Source organism: Rhinolophus sinicus, linkage group LG09, assembly GCF_036562045.2.
Source record: "Rhinolophus sinicus isolate RSC01 linkage group LG09, ASM3656204v1, whole genome shotgun sequence".
Lineage (NCBI taxonomy): Eukaryota > Metazoa > Chordata > Mammalia > Chiroptera > Rhinolophidae > Rhinolophus > Rhinolophus sinicus.
In genome coordinates, this window is record NC_133758.1 from 116,654,181 (window position 1) to 116,669,057 (window position 14,877).

Here is a 14,877-nt window from a genome sequence, read left to right on the forward strand (position 1 = left end):
AAGTTCAGGTCTCAGTCCCTGAGGTTTCCCTGGAACGGCCCGCTCCTTTCACCGTTAACTAAGCCGAATGGCCACCCCGGAGGTTTAGGGAAGTGAAACCCCAGCTTCTCAGGTTTGGAAAGCCCTGCAAAAGCACCCTCCGCGGGGGGTTGGGGGGGACGGAGCTGTGACGGTGAAACAACCCCCGTTTTCCCAGAGGAGCCCCAATGCGCCGTCCTCGAGAGGCTCTGGCCTGGGCTGCACAGTGCTCACCTGAATAAGCCCTTTCCAGCTTCGTTCCGTATTGGTTACGAGCTGTTTGAGGGGAAAATCCCTTAACTTACATATCTAGCAATTACTTCAAAGCTTAAAAAGTAAGTTGATTGAAAGACAATTTTTAAATAAGTTAGCTTTTTGAGCGCAGAGTCCCAAAGGCACAGGTGGGTGATTCAAATCTGAGGAAGCCTCTGGCCCGTTGGAAGCTGAATGGGAGGGAATTGCCCGTGTGGAGGACACTGCTCAGGAATGCTGTCTGGAGACAGACCTGAGCCTCTTCTACAGGCGCCGCCTGGTCCAAGAGCAAGGAGAAGGGAGGCTTCCTGGTGGGACAGGTGGGTGGGCCCCAAGCACCTACAGGAACCTCCTGGGAAACATCCAGAGGGCGGGGCCCGGTCCATGGCTGCCATTGGCAGGATGAGTTCAGATACTGGCCCTGTGACATCCTGGCCTGGTGTCCACCCCTAAGGACTGCTGCAGCCTAGGCCCTGCTCCAGAGGGGGCTCTTCTCACTTTTTGTGAAGGTACAAGGCACCTACCCTAGAATCCACCTAGCGCTGAAGTCTGCGACCAGTCCAGTTGGGAAATCTAGGGACCATGTCCACGGCTGGGGGTGAGGAGTGGACTTCCTTAAGGGCCCAGCAAGAACCCTCCAGAGCATCTGTTAGGCTGGGGACCAGGAAGCGGGTCAGAGCCCCTCTGGAGGGAGTGGCAAGTAGGGAGGGCAGCCGTTCAGGCCGGAACCCACTTCCTGTTCCCCCAGGGGAGGTGGCGGGAGGTTGTGGCAGTGGGCGGGCCTGCTCCCTCCGCCCTCTGCACAGAAAGTCATCTGTCGGTGGGGGACCTGCACTGGGCACTCCCCGCGGCAGGATGGAGGACGAGGAAGACCCCCAGTGCGGTAAACCGGACTTTGTGCTTTTGGACCAAGTGACCATGGAGGACTTCATGGAGAACCTGAAGCTCAGGTGGGCCCAGGGCCCTGGCCCTTCACCCTGGTCTCCAGGGGGCCAGGGGCTGCATATTCTGCCACTGGCCACAGTCAGTGAACGCAGGGTCCTGGGGCAGACAGGACTGTCCCCTCAGGGCCAGGGTGGCTGGTCCGTGCTGGAATGTACTCCTGGACCCCCGTCTCCCACGCAACGGGTGCCTTCTGGCACTCAGACTGGGCAGATGCCCGTCACCCTCGTGGGACCCTGCTGAGCCCTAGGGCCTCTGAGGGAAGCTGAGCTGTGTGTCGGGCACGTGGGGTGTTGGGGGCGCAGCTGGGAAAGTGGCCTGGGGCCTGACTTTCTGTGGCAGCTGGTGGAGGGCGGAAGGACCAGGGACTCGGGGTGACATGGGGTGGCTGCCAGGACCTGGCTTCACCTCTGGAACACAGACTGTTGGAGTCAGAGGACAGAAGTGAGCTCTCGTTTGGGGTGTGAGCTAAATGGGACCACCTCGCTCTTACAAACCAGCCTGCCGCAGGCATCACCACCTCCATTCTGACGTGGGACACTGAGCCCTGGGCCATGCAGCTTGTAGACGGGAGAGTGTCTCTGAGCTGGGCCCAGGTGGCAGTTAAGAGGGTGTAGAGCGGCTGCCAGGGAACTCCCACATCAGACACAGCCAGGAAGAGGAACCCGGATGGTCGGGAGGGAAGGGAAGGGAAGGTCCCAGACACTGCCGGGGAGCAGGCAGAAAGGTCAAGAGAGAGGGACGTCACAGGCGCCCCCGCGGGGACGGGGACAGGGTTGAGAAGTCCGGATGTGCTGGGGGAGGGCAGCGCCCCGTACCCTTTCCAGACCTGCCATCTGGGTGGGGCTGGGCGGGGTCCCCTTCTGCTTCTGGGTCCCCGCCCAGGCCTTGAGACAGGAAGCAACCCAGGCCCCTCCCTCTGCCTCCCAGGCCCTTTCTCCCTGTGTAGCCTGTCTCCCTACCTACTGGCTCTGTTGCCAAGTGTGGCCTTGGGCAAGTTCATCCCTTCATAAAATGGGGGGGGGGGGGGGCGGGTCACGATTCCTGTGACATCAGGACCCCCATGGAGAGCAGTGTTGACCCCAACACTACACTGCAGTGGGGGGCCCTGGGAGCACTCAGATCCACCCCCACCCCCGCTCTCAGTGCTCAGCCCTGGGGGTGGGCTAGGGCCTCCTGAGGCTCCGAATGGCCTATCGTGCTGAGGACCCGCCTTCCCAAACCAGATTCGAGAAGGGCCGCATCTACACCTACATTGGCGAGGTGCTGGTGTCCGTGAACCCCTACCAGCAGCTGCCCCTCTACGGGCCCGAGGCCATCGCCAGGTACCAGGGCCGAGAGCTCTATGAGCGGCCGCCCCACCTGTACGCCGTGGCCAATGCTGCCTACAGGGCCATGAAACGCAGGTCCAGGGACACCTGCATTGTTATCTCAGGTACCTCCCTGCCTGGGACCCACCGTCTTCATTGGTCAGAGATGGGAGGTGACCGGAGCACCCAGGGTGGGGTATGCAGGGGACTGGTCAAGGGGGAATGGCTGCTAATGCTGACTGCGTCTGTCCGGCAGGGGAGAGTGGGGCAGGGAAGACAGAAGCCAGCAAGCACATCATGCAGTATATCGCAGCCGTCACCAATCCGAGCCAGAGGGCCGAGGTGGAGAGGTGAGGGCAGGTGGGGCTGGGGCAGGGGTGGCCCTGGACCTCACGCCTGCTGGGGAAGCAGGAGACACGACTGAGCCAGCTCGGGCCAAGTTCCGGGGCTCAGCTGTCAGGAAGACTCCAGGTGGCCCCACCCAGGACCTCAACCGAGGAGAGGCAAGACGAGTGCCAGGCGCCCTGCCACTAGGGACGGGAAGATGATGAGGGACGGAGGGCTGACAGATGGGTGCTGGGCTGCTCAGGGGGCACCAGACAGAGTGGAGAACTTGGCCGGCTGCCAGGAGGGCTGTGGATGTCCTGCCAGGTGTCGGGGTTTAGGCTAGGAACCCGGAAATCGGTGCCATCTGGCTGCTTACCAGCTGCTCACAGCTTCCTGTGTGGGAACCCGCTCTTTTTGTCGACATGGGGTGAGGTGGGGTTCGGGGAGACAGAAGTTGCCAAGCACATGTGGCCAGCAGCTGCTCCACCTGCACCTGGAAGTCAATGGCAGAGCCAGACCCAGGTCCTCACTGCAGGTCTAGGAAGGCGGTGCGGTGACCATGCCCATCCAGCACAGGCCCCTGGCAGGCACGTTTCCCAGCATCTCAGGGGGACGGGCCACTCCACAGCCTGCAAGGGGCAGTGTGGGGTGAGGCCTCAGGCAGGGACGCTGGACGGGGCACAACTCCCATGGGAGGTCTGTGCACTGTAGCCCTCCCTTGCCCGTGCAGGGTCAAGGATGTGCTGCTCAAGTCCACCTGCGTGCTGGAGGCCTTTGGGAACGCTCGCACCAACCGCAACCACAACTCCAGCCGCTTTGGAAAGTACATGGACATCAACTTTGACTTCAAAGGAGACCCCGTGGGCGGGCACATCCACAGCTACCTGCTGGAGAAGGTGGGCTGCGCCGGCCGCCAGGGTGCCGGCATGCTGGCCTCTGAGACGTGGGGCCCTGGAAGGGAGCAGACCTTCTCTGCCGTGCCAGGTTCCCCGGGCGGGGCTCCCTCTGTGGCCAGGCCCAGCACCCCCCTGCCAGCACTGCCCTGGGGCTCTGGGGCAGGTCCCCTGGGAGTCCCCGCTACCCACGCGTGGGTCCAACTGTCCTCTCTCCTCAGTCTCGGGTCCTCAAGCAGCACGTGGGCGAGAGGAACTTCCATGCGTTCTATCAGGTGAGCCAAGGCAGCCAGGTGGGGCAGCCCTTCTGGTCACCTGCCCGCAGTCCATCCCCTGCTCCCTCTCTGCACCGTCCTCCCTGGGGTGGGATTTCCCTGGACACAGCCCTGTCTTCACCTTAGCTGACCCTGAGGTGGACTCTGTCTGGACACGGGTGGTGTCCCCTGTCTGACACTGAAGTAATTTCTACCTGGACATTAGTGGTGTCTACACTGGGCAAGACCCACTGAGGTGGGCTCTTCTGGGACACAGGCACATCTATACCATGTCTAACCCACTGAGGTGAGCTCACTCTGGACACACTGGTGTCTACGTACCCACCAAGTTGAGTCCTGCCTAAACATAGGTGTATAACCATGTCTGGCCCTGAAGTGGGTTCTCCCTGTCCTCGGGCAGGATCCACACCATCACTGAGCTCCATGGTTTGCTGCGTCAAGGACGACGGAAGGACGCGTCCTCCGTGTTGTCCGGCATGTGTGGGAGGGCCTGACAGGTGTGTCCTCCAGGTACTGCGGGGCTGTGAGGACTCGGAGCTGCGAGAGCTGCACCTGCAGAGAAACCCCGCCCTGTACAACTTTACGCGCCAGGGCGCTGGGCTCAGTGTGAGTGGGGCAGGGCTGCGGGGCCGGGTGCTGGTGGTCACAGCGTCAGCAGGACCCAGGGTGGCGGGACTGCTGTGGCCCTGAGTCAGCAGGCATTCAGTTAAGGGAATAGGGCGCGATGCGGGGATGGGCTGCAGTGGGTGAGCATGTGCACTGTGCTGAGGAAACGGGGTTCACTGGGCGCTGACCCCCCTCTCCCCAGGCCTCAGACAGCGAGGAGAGGAGCCACCACCAGGCGGTGGTGGAGGCCATGCAGGTGATTGGCTTCAGTGCTGAGGAGGTGGGCTCCGTGCACCGGATCCTGGCCGCCATACTGCACCTGGTGAGCCTGGCTGCGAGGGCTGCCACACCGCCCACATGCTGTCGCCCAGCCGCCCCTGTTGGAGGAGACTGTCCCCTGACAACCCAGCCATAGCTGGCCCATTCCTCCCTCTGCTGAAGCCAAGTTGCTTCAGCTGTGGGTTTCCTCGAGACCAGACCCTGAGCCATGGGCTCCGTGTGTCCAGAACGTGGCTGGTCAGGCTGCGAGGTCCATGTCTGGTAGATGAGCCCAGGCAAGGGCAGTCCAGGCTACAGTAAGCTGAGCATCGTGCTCTGTCACTTAGGAGCTGTGTGTCTGTGGGCAGGTTACTCAGCTCCTCTGAGCCTCCGATCTCTCCTGGGTAGCACATGGAGCAGGCGGCATGGGGACCACGTGGCACGGGGAGCAGGCGGCATGGGGACCACGTGGCACGGGGAGCAGGCGGCATGGGGACCACGTGGCACGGGGAGCAGGCGGCATGGGGACCACGTGGCACGGGGAGCAGGCGGCATGGGGACCACGTGGCACGGGGAGCAGGCGGCATGGGGACCACGTGGCACGGGGAGCAGGCGGCATGGGGACCACGTGGCACGGGGAGCAGGCGGCATGGGGAGCAGGCGGCACACAGCCGGCTTCCAGAGGATACTATGGGGTCATTCAGGTGATGATCTTGGCAGGAGGCCTTGGGCTGCTCGGTGCCACTCCCACTATGTCTCCCTTCCCTCCCTCGTCCCCTGGGGAAAAGCATGCAGGCTCTCCGGGGACGTGGAGCCTGAATCTTCCTGGTTCTCCCATCACCAGGGAAACATCGAGTTTGTAGAGACAGAGGAGGGGCACCTGTCCGTGGCTGAGGACAGGCTGGTGGACCACGTGGCTGAGTTGACAGCCACATCCCGGGAGCTGGTGCTGCGTTGCCTGCTGGCTCGCACTGTGGCCTCAGGAGGCAGGGAAGTCATTCAGAAGGGCCACACTGCAGCTGAGGCCAGCTACGCCCGGGACGCCTGTGCCAAGGTACTCCAGAGACAGGCCATGTGGGGGGGTCCAGTCAGTAGGTCTTCCTGGAGGAGGCAGGGCCAGAGGCAGCCAGAAGCAGCCTGGCCTCTCCCCAGGCAGTGTACCAGCGGCTCTTTGAGTGGGTGGTGAACCGGATCAACAGTGTCATGGAAGCACGGGGTCGGGACCCACGCAGGGATGGCAAGGACACAGTCATTGGTGTGCTGGACATCTACGGCTTTGAAGTGTTCCCTGTCAACAGGTGGGTGGCCGGCCACCGTATCCCACGCTGTCCCCCAACCTCAGTCCCGGGGAGCAAGTGTCTGGTGTCTGTCCTGGCTGGTCCCTGACCCCAGGCTCATGCCCTAAGCCTGCCTCAGCAGTGCCACCCGTCCAGTGGGCAAAATCACTGGCTTGCTTCCCCTCGCCATGAGCGTGCGTGCCACAAGTGGGGTCTGGGGGGTAAAGGTGAGGCCCAGTGCAGAGAGGCACCCCACAGTGAGGCCACTGGGGGCCTGGCGTTGGACCCTGCGGGGGAGCCTCAGGGGAGCTGCTGGGCGAGGCTGCCACACTGCCCTCACTGCACACGGAGTGAACGCCCACGGCGGGTGGAGGCTGCACACTCACTGGCTCCCACCCCCAGCTTCGAGCAGTTCTGCATCAACTACTGCAACGAGAAGCTGCAGCAGCTCTTTATCCAGCTCATCCTGAAGCAGGAGCAGGAGGAGTACGAGCGGGAGGGCATCGCCTGGCAGACCGTGAGTGCTGGGCCCCCTGTGCCACGGGCCTGGTGGGAGAGGCGGGGAGCAGACCACTGGGGGACAGGCCCACCAGTGGGGCTCAGGAGCCACCCTGCTCGCTCCGCCCCAGGTGGAGTACTTCAACAACGCCACCATCGTGGACCTGGTGGAGCGGCCCCACCGGGGCATCCTCGCCGTGCTGGACGAGGCCTGCAGCACTGCGGGCACCATCACCGACCGGATCTTCCTGCAGACCCTGGACACGCACCACCGCCACCACCCGCACTACACCAGCCGCCAGGTGCCCCGCCCCCTGCGGTCTCCCCCATTCCCATAGCCCCAGCTTGCCCTGGTGCTGTCACGTGCCCCACAAGCACCACACTGCCTGTCTCAGTGGGGCCTTAGTGGTGGCCTGGCCTCCTCTGCAGGACTGTTTACCTCCTTCCTGCAGACACCCCCCCTTCTGTACCTTGACCTTGGCCTGTCCCCTCCCCCCACCAGCTCTGCCCCACGGACAAGACCATGGAGTTTGGCCGAGACTTCCGGATCAAGCACTATGCAGGGGACGTCACGTAAGGCCCCCACCACACCCTGGGTCCTCCATCAGTCTGAAGACACTGAAAACATGCCCTTCACCACAGGGCTCTTAAGATAGCAGTTCTCAGCCCTGCCGCAGCATAGAATCTTCCAGAGAGCTTTAGAAAAACGCCCACATCTGGGCCCCACCCCAGGTGCAGCCATGAGGGGCCTGTATCCTGAGCCCAGGCTTAGTCCTTTCACATTCTGAGCAAGGCGTCCTCCTAAGGTGCCAGTCAGCACCAAGGACAGACGGGCCAGAGTCTGCATTTCTAACAAGCCCCTTGGTCCTCAGGCCACACACAGAGCACACAGGTCCGGTGTCCTTCAGAAATTGCATGATTGGTACTAATTAACCTGTCATGTGGCTCATCCCAAAGAGGGTGTGAGGTGACATGTGTGTCCCTCACAGGAGAACTGGCTGTCCCCTCCTGTACCCTGAGCCTATGCAGAGCTGCACGTGGGCCAAGACTGGCCCTGAGCTTTCTAGCAGTCAAGGGACACGACAAGGGATCTCAGTGACACAGGATCAAAACAGGCCAATGACCCCGGGGTTCTGTTTGTTACTTCAATCCTTGATATACAGGCAATGTTCTGGGCGTGTGATGTACACTGAGGCACGGCGAGGTTAGTAACTCGTCCCAGGTCACGCAGCATGTATGCACTAGAGCAGGATTCAGTGGGCACAACCACTGCAGTCACCTTCAGGAGTGAGAGGGAAGGGAGAGAAGTGACCTGTGAGGACAGAGGCGGGTGGAGGAGTCGCCGTGGCCCTCACGCCGTCCTGGCCCCCAGGTACTCAGCGCAGGGCTTCATCGACAAGAACAGGGACGCCCTCTTCCAGGACTTCAAACGGCTGCTGTACAGCAGGTGAGTGGCCCAGGGCTCGGGCTGGCAGGGCCCCCAGACGCTCAGCTCTGACCCCCGCCTGATGGCCAGGAAGCTTACAAATGGCTGAGCTGGGGTGGGGGCCGCCCTCCTTGAGGGCAGCTGGGCATGCAGCCTGTGTCCACAGCATGGACCCCACCCTGCGGGCTATGTGGCCAGACGGGCAGCAAGACATCACAGAGGTGACCAAGCGCCCCCTGACAGCCGGCACGCTTTTCAAGAACTCCATGGTGGCCCTGGTGGGAAACCTGGCCTCCAAGGTACCCCCCAGCCCCAGCCCACCCTGGATCCTTCCAGATCCTTCTATCTGTGCCTGGGTGTCAAGTCGGGCCCTCAACTGCCTCTGCACATCATGGGGAGGAGGTGTTTGCTTCCTGTCTGTTGTGAGCCCCCACTCCAGCGGGGAGGGACCCACCAGTGCACAGGAGGCTCAAGTTAACATAGGTCTGGAGCCAGCTCCCCCTGGCCCATTGCCTATTGGGTGGGGACAGGCCTGGGGAGACTCTGCTTGGAACTTGGTTGGCCCAGCCTAGGCTCTGCCAGCAGCTGGCATTACCCTCTGGAAGCTGCGGCCACAGCAATAGCAGAGACACACTAGGTTCTCGTGGAGCTTGGAGCCCAAAGTCAGAGGGGGCTGGCGGGCATGCCAGGACCAGCCTAAGAGTAGACCGTCCAGAGACTGCTCAGCCGGCTCCCTGCTGCTTGGGGCCGGCAGCCTCCTGCTCCGCCAGGTCTGGCCGCCACCCCCACCCCTCAGTCTACTCCTGACCCACCATTGGCCCCTGGGCCTCCCCTTCCCACCACAAGAGCCTCTTCCTCAAGTCCATGGCAGCGGGGGAGGCATAGAGGCGGCACACCCGAGCTCACCTGCCGCCCCTACCCCGTCGCTGTGGGGTGGACACTGGACTCCCAAGCGTCCTCTCTGCCCCAGGAGCCCTTTTACGTGCGCTGCATCAAGCCCAATGAAGACAAGGTGGCTGCAAGGCTGGACGAGGGCCACTGTCGCCACCAGGTCGCGTACCTGGGGCTGCTGGAGAACGTAAGGGTCCGCAGGGCCGGTTTCGCCTCCCGCCAACCTTACCCCCGATTTCTGCTCAGGTAAGCCAGACTTCCGTCCCCGTGGGCCGTGTCCCCGTGTGGAATCCAAGGGGTGAGGGGACGGCAGGGGGCGGAAAGGGAAAGCAGCTTCTCAGACATCGACGCAAGTGGAGGCCGGCTCTGTGATCGCTGCAGGACAGTCAGCGCGGACCCTCCGTGACACGCGAGGGGGCGTGGTCTGGGTGTTGTGGGCGGGGTCAAGGTTTGAGTGGCATGTGTGGGCGGGGCAGATGGCGTGGCTCCACACGCTCCCACTCCCCAGGGCCTGGAGCCCACTGCCCTATCCTGCGGTGACAGGTACAAGATGACCTGTGAATACACGTGGCCCAACCACCTGCTGGGCTCTGACCGGGCAGCCGTGAGTGCCCTCCTGGAGCAGCACGGACTGCAGGGGGACGTAGCCTTCGGCCACAGCAAGCTCTTCATCCGCTCGCCCCGGACGCTGGTCACGCTGGAGCAGAGCCGCGCGCGTCTCATCCCCATCATCGTGCTGCTGCTGCAGAAGGTGCGCCGCGGCCCCATGGCGGGGGCGGGGGGCGTCTGCCGTCCGGAGGGGAGCTGACAGGCCCACGGGCACACTTCCCGAGTGGCTAACAGGAGACACACCACGATTGAAACGGACTTAAGCAAAAAGTGGATTTGGTTTAGGTCACTTCAGTCCTGTGGCCACAGCTTCAGGCCCAGGGGGACTCAGGTGCTCAAACAAGATTTTCAGGCATCTAGCTTCCTTCCATCCTTTTTTTCTTCTTTTCTTTATTGATTCTGAAAGATTTCAGACCTAGAGAAAAGTATGCAGAATGGTGAACTAAATCCCCACGCTCCTCCTGCCCAGCTCCACCTGTCACCCGGTGACCAGTATGGTTTGGCATAGATGCCTGCACCTCTATCCCAGTTATTTTGAAGCAAATCGTTGCACTTATATTTTCAGTGTGTTTTTCCAGAGGACAAGGGCTGTTCCGCTCTCCCCGTAGCTTTTTATTTTTAACATTGCACACTTACGGAAAAGCTGAAGGATTCATACACTGATCACTGTTCACCTGGATTGCAACAGCTGTGTGCTCCCCACCTGGTCTCTGTCTCCCTGTCTCTGACTCTCTCCGCACACACATACAGGTACTCCTGTATGTATATGTTTCTATATTTCCTGACCCACATAAAGTAATGACAGCCCTAAATACTTCAGCAGGCCCATCCTTGAATAAGGACGTCCACTTGCTGGCTGACTGATGCGAGCCACTCAGGAAACCTGACACTGAAATATAATCTGCACATCTCAGTATCCAACATGTGGGCAGCATTCGAATTTCTACAAGTGTCCCACTATCACCCGTTGCATCTTTAAAAACCCAGAATCCCATCAGTAGTGGCACACTGCACTTAGTTATATCTCTGTTACCTCCTCTAACATACAGAGATTGTTTGTGAGAACAAGACACGACACTGTCATCACAGAAACGGGGTTTAGAAAGTTCCTGATGATTTGTTGCTGTCATGCAGTCCCCATTGACACCCACGCTTCTCCCATTGTCTCCTGTCTGAGTCGGGGTCACACTGCAGCCCATGTGACATTGCTTAAGTCTGTTTTAATCTGTTGGTTGGCTGGGCTGCCTGCCTTGTAGGGTTTCTGATCTGGGTTTTGATGGTTGCACTCTTGGGGTGCCCCTCCATCTCAGGGTCTCTTAGTGGGAGGTTGGTTATATCTTGACCAGGTCAAGATTCCAAGGGGACAGTTGGCAGTTGCCCTTCCTAGGCAGGAAAGGGGCTGCATCTGCTCCCACCCCTCTTGTTACATACTTTCTCCCTGGGGGCACCTGGGAGTCCCCAGCTGTTCAAGGTCTCAGCTTAAAAGGCTTGGATCAACAGAGAAGCTCTTTTCCAAGAGTTGAGCAGGGCACTCCCATGGAACCAACCTCCAGCCAGGTGGAAGCAGCTCCCAGGTGCCAGGGGGCAGGTCCACCCCACCCAGCACCCATTGCCAGTGTGTGGGGCAGATGGGTTTCCCAACGACCGGCAGGGTGTTTTTAGGAAAGACAGGAGAGCAGGCGGGGGTGGGGGCCGTGGGGATGGGGTGAGTGAGGCAAGGCCTGGTTGGGGCTGACCCAGTGTCCACCTGGCCCCCCAAGGCATGGCGGGGCACGCTGGCACGGTGGCGCTGCCGCCGACTGCGAGCTGTCTACACCATCATGCGCTGGTACCGGAGGCACAAGGTGCGCGCTCACCTGGCAGAACTACATCGACAGTTCCAGGCAGCACGGCAGCCCCCACTCTATGGCCGCGACCTTGTCTGGCCACTGCCACCTGCTGTGCTACAGCCTTTCCAGGACACCTGCCACGCGCTCTTCTGCAGGTATGCTCCCTGGGTCATCCCCTCGCTCTTTACCACTCAGCTAGCACCCACTGAACACCTGGACCTGGTCGTCGGAACCCCTCGGAGCTGCCTAGAAACACATGAGCCCCATTTGGTAATCGGCAAAGCAGGGGCTGAGCACATGAGCCAGCTGCCCATGCCCCACAGTCGGTGGCATAGCTCTGCCATCCCCAGCACGCCGCTGGTCATTCCAAGGGGACACAGGCCTCAGTCTCCTGAGGGGAATCTGCCGGGGACGGTAGGGGGCCAGGTGTAGGGAGAGGGAGAAACTGCTTCTGAGCTGGGCTTCAAAGGCTGAGTGGGAGTTCTTCAGGGAGAGCAGCACATAGCAACCAGCGTGCTCAGAATGGAAGGGGTGGCGGGGACACATAAGGCAGCCAGTGCCAGACTGAGAGGCTTGGCCTCCAGTGGGTGAAGGGGCATGAAAGGGCATTCAAGTATGTTCTGGGGGGCAGGACCAGGGATGGGGAAGGATGAGGGCTGCACAGGGGCCCATCTGAGCGCTTGTCCATCTCCAGGTGGCGGGCCCAGCAGCTGGTAAAGAACATCCCCCCTTCAGACATGGCCCAGATCAAGGCCAAGGTGGCCGCCATGGGGGCTCTGCAGGAGCTACGGCAGGACTGGGGCTGCCGGCGCGCCTGGTCCCAAGACTACCTGTCCTCCGTGAGTGCTGGGCTGCTGGGGACTGGGCGCCACACAGGGGCTCAAGGCTGAGTCCGGGACTTTACTGAGAACCTCATCATCCACCCTGCTCCCACTCCCCTTCCCCTGACCTCAGGCACCGCACCCCACCTGTGACTCCTTGGCCCTCCCGTGGGCGGGCGCTGTCAGCATGCCCCTGGCCCAGGTCTGCAGGAGATAGAGAGGCTCAGGGGCTCAGGGTCGGCCCAGGTGGCCGTCGTGTGGAGGAGCCAGGCACATCGGGCCCCTGCGTGCTCAGCATCGGTCCAGGCCTGACGAGCAGGGCCGGAGGGCACAGACGTGATGCCTGGAACCTCAGGCTGTGGAGTCTGCACGGGGCCTGCAGGGAACCCAGCAGAGGCGGGTGCACAGCCTGACTTGGTTTCCTGAGGTGTAGGGTAGCTGTGCCATTCACCGAGAGTCGCTGTTATTTGAGCGTGGTCCCAAGACCCTGTCCCAAGCTGCCCCCATCTGTGCTCAGGCCACCGACAACCCCACCGCCTCCAGCATGTTCGCTCAGCGTCTGAAGACACTTCGGGACAAAGACGGCTTCAAGGTCGTGCTCTTCTCCAGCCACGTCCGAAAGGTGAGGAGTGGGCAGAGGGCACGGTGGCCTCAGCTCAGCCTAAAGGTCTCACGTCTGCTCCTGGGACTTGGGAAATAGCTCCAACCCAGCAGGGAGAAAACAGGCCAGGGAGGGTGCGCTGGGTGGCAGGTATCCCTAAGGGCACCTGTCCCACAGGTGAACCGCTTCAACAAGAGACGGGACCGGGCCCTCCTGCTCACTGACCAGCACCTGTACAAGCTGGAGCCCAGCCGGCAGTACCGGGTGATGCGGGCCGTGCCCCTGGATGCGGTGAGCCTGTGTGCCCCTGCCCTCCTGCCTACCTGGGATGTCTGGAACTTTCTAGAACAGCCTCTGCTCCGGCTGGCTGCCCCCCCCCCCCTTGCCCCTTCCTGCTCTATTCTCTGACCTGCCAGGTGGGCCCTCTCCCCACACCTGTTCCGCCCGGGAGGTCTCCCCATCCACACACTTGCCTGGAACCGCAGATCCTGTTCCCAAAGGGCAAAAAGCACCCTGGGGCAGGGGTCCAGGCCCAGGTCCTATGGCTTTCCAAGGGGGGAGGGGCATCTGGCCCGTACCCAAGACCCCTGTGGCTACTTGTGTGAAACAAAGGTCAGCTCTGCAGTCCCACGGCGCTGTTCAGGTGTTCCACACCCACAGGCTGGAGCTCGGGAGCATTCCGTGGCAGGGGGAGGAAGAGGAGCTGGGGGGACAGACAGTGGGGCGCGGGCACAGGGTCGGGAGGAGGGCCTCTTGCCCCCTGACCCTGAGCCCCTCAGGTGACCGGGCTGAGCGTGACGAGCGGGCGGGACCAGCTGGTGGTGCTGCACGCGCGGGGCCTGGACGACCTGGTGGTGTGTCTGCACCGCTCACGGCCACCGCTGGACAACCGCGTCGGGGAGCTGGTGGGCGTGCTGGCCGCCCACTGCCAGGGGTGAGCAGGACTGGCGGCTGGGGTTCCGGGGGAGCAACGGCCGCGGCCCGCCGGAGCCTGACCTCCCTCCCTCTCTCCCGCGCTGCAGGCAGGGCCGTGCCCTGGAGGTCCGTGTCTCCGACTGCATCCCCCTGAACCAGCGCGGCTCGAGGCGCCTGGTGTCAGTGGAGCCCAGGCCCGAACAGCCGGAGCCAGATTTCCGCTGCAGCCGCGGCGCCTTCACCCTCCTGTGGCCCAGCAGCTGAGCCGGCCTGACCGCCTGTCCACCCCGCCCGCCCCGTAGGCCCCACCCCGCAGCGCGGGGCAATAAAGGACGCTGCGTGCATGCTGAGGAGGCTTGTGTCTGAGGGTGGACGTGCATGGGCTGTGCCAACTTGGCAAGTGTCACCCCAGTGTCCTCTGCTGACTCCTGGGGGGGTCACCTGAACTGGAGGAGGAGGCCTGGGGGCCCAGTCTGGTGGGGCCTCAGCCTAGGGACCAGCTGGACATGGAGCCCTGGTCTGAGAGGAAAGATGCCCTTTAGGCCCCAGGTTGCCACCCCTTCCCACAGGTTTCAGACTGTCCCCACAGCATGGGCCGTTTCCCTCTCTCCCTCCCATAGGACTCCTGTCCTTGTTCTTACTAGGCCACTGGGGAGGCCAGGGGTCCCAGTGCACACTGGGGGCATCGAGCAGTCTCCGCCAGCTGACTGGGGGGTCCACGCTGCCCTGGCTACTGCCTGTCGGTGCTGGGTGTGGGCATTCCAGGCCCTGGAAACCCCACCTCTAGGGGGGAGCAGCCAGGGCCTCCCAGAGTGCTGTGAGGGTGCATGGGGGACACCTGCCCCACCAGTCCCAAGGATGGCAGATCCCATTGTTTTCCACTTGCATTTGTCATTAAAACCGGGTGGGTGTCGTATTGCCCTTCCCCCTCTCTGCCAGGCCCCTGAGGGAGCAACCACAGTGGGACCACAGTGGCCAATGGCGGGCCCACTGCCTACAGGACCCAGGGGGGACAGTGGAGGCTGCAAAGTGGCTGCATCCAAGGGGTCTGTGCCAAGTACACCCCCAAGCAGCAGTGGGATCCCCCACCTATGGGAACTTCTCCCATGAGGGCACCTGGGATAGGTGG

At 62.1% G+C, this 14,877-nt stretch overlaps 1 protein-coding gene across 2 annotated transcripts; it reads left to right on the top strand.

Annotated features, from left to right (window-relative positions):
* Positions 1-1,032: 1,032 nt before the first annotated feature.
* Positions 1,033-14,098, top strand: MYO1G (myosin IG). Of its 2 annotated transcripts, XM_019731627.2 has the most exons (22): positions 1,033-1,220; positions 2,439-2,647; positions 2,779-2,872; positions 3,580-3,745; positions 3,964-4,017; positions 4,528-4,623; positions 4,826-4,945; positions 5,726-5,935; positions 6,034-6,179; positions 6,561-6,675; positions 6,788-6,958; positions 7,159-7,229; positions 8,029-8,103; positions 8,249-8,381; positions 9,053-9,219; positions 9,517-9,724; positions 11,343-11,566; positions 12,106-12,250; positions 12,750-12,854; positions 13,011-13,124; positions 13,613-13,767; positions 13,856-14,098. In XM_019731627.2, the coding sequence occupies exons 1-22, from the start codon at positions 1,126-1,128 to the stop codon at positions 14,010-14,012; spliced, it is 3,030 nt and encodes a 1,009-aa protein (XP_019587186.1). In that variant the 5' UTR covers positions 1,033-1,125; the 3' UTR covers positions 14,013-14,098. The 2 variants fall into 2 exon arrangements, with proteins under 2 accessions (XP_019587186.1, XP_074197188.1); XM_074341087.1 differs by lacking the exons at positions 1,033-1,220; positions 2,439-2,647; positions 2,779-2,872; positions 3,580-3,745; positions 3,964-4,017 and adding an exon at positions 4,191-4,303 and having other exon boundaries at positions 4,418-4,623.
* The last annotated feature ends 779 nt before the right edge of the window (positions 14,099-14,877 follow it).

Excerpts from the sequence above, each read along its gene's own strand:
- MYO1G (XM_019731627.2), top strand. The coding sequence starts at position 1,126 with ATGGAGGACGAGGAAGACCCCCAGTGCGGTAAACCGGACTTTGTGCTT. Across the intron at positions 4,946-5,725 it reads TGGCCGCCATACTGCACCTG|GGAAACATCGAGTTTGTAGA; the intron begins GTGAGCCTGGCT and ends TCCCATCACCAG. Across the intron at positions 6,180-6,560 it reads GAAGTGTTCCCTGTCAACAG|CTTCGAGCAGTTCTGCATCA; the intron begins GTGGGTGGCCGG and ends TCCCACCCCCAG.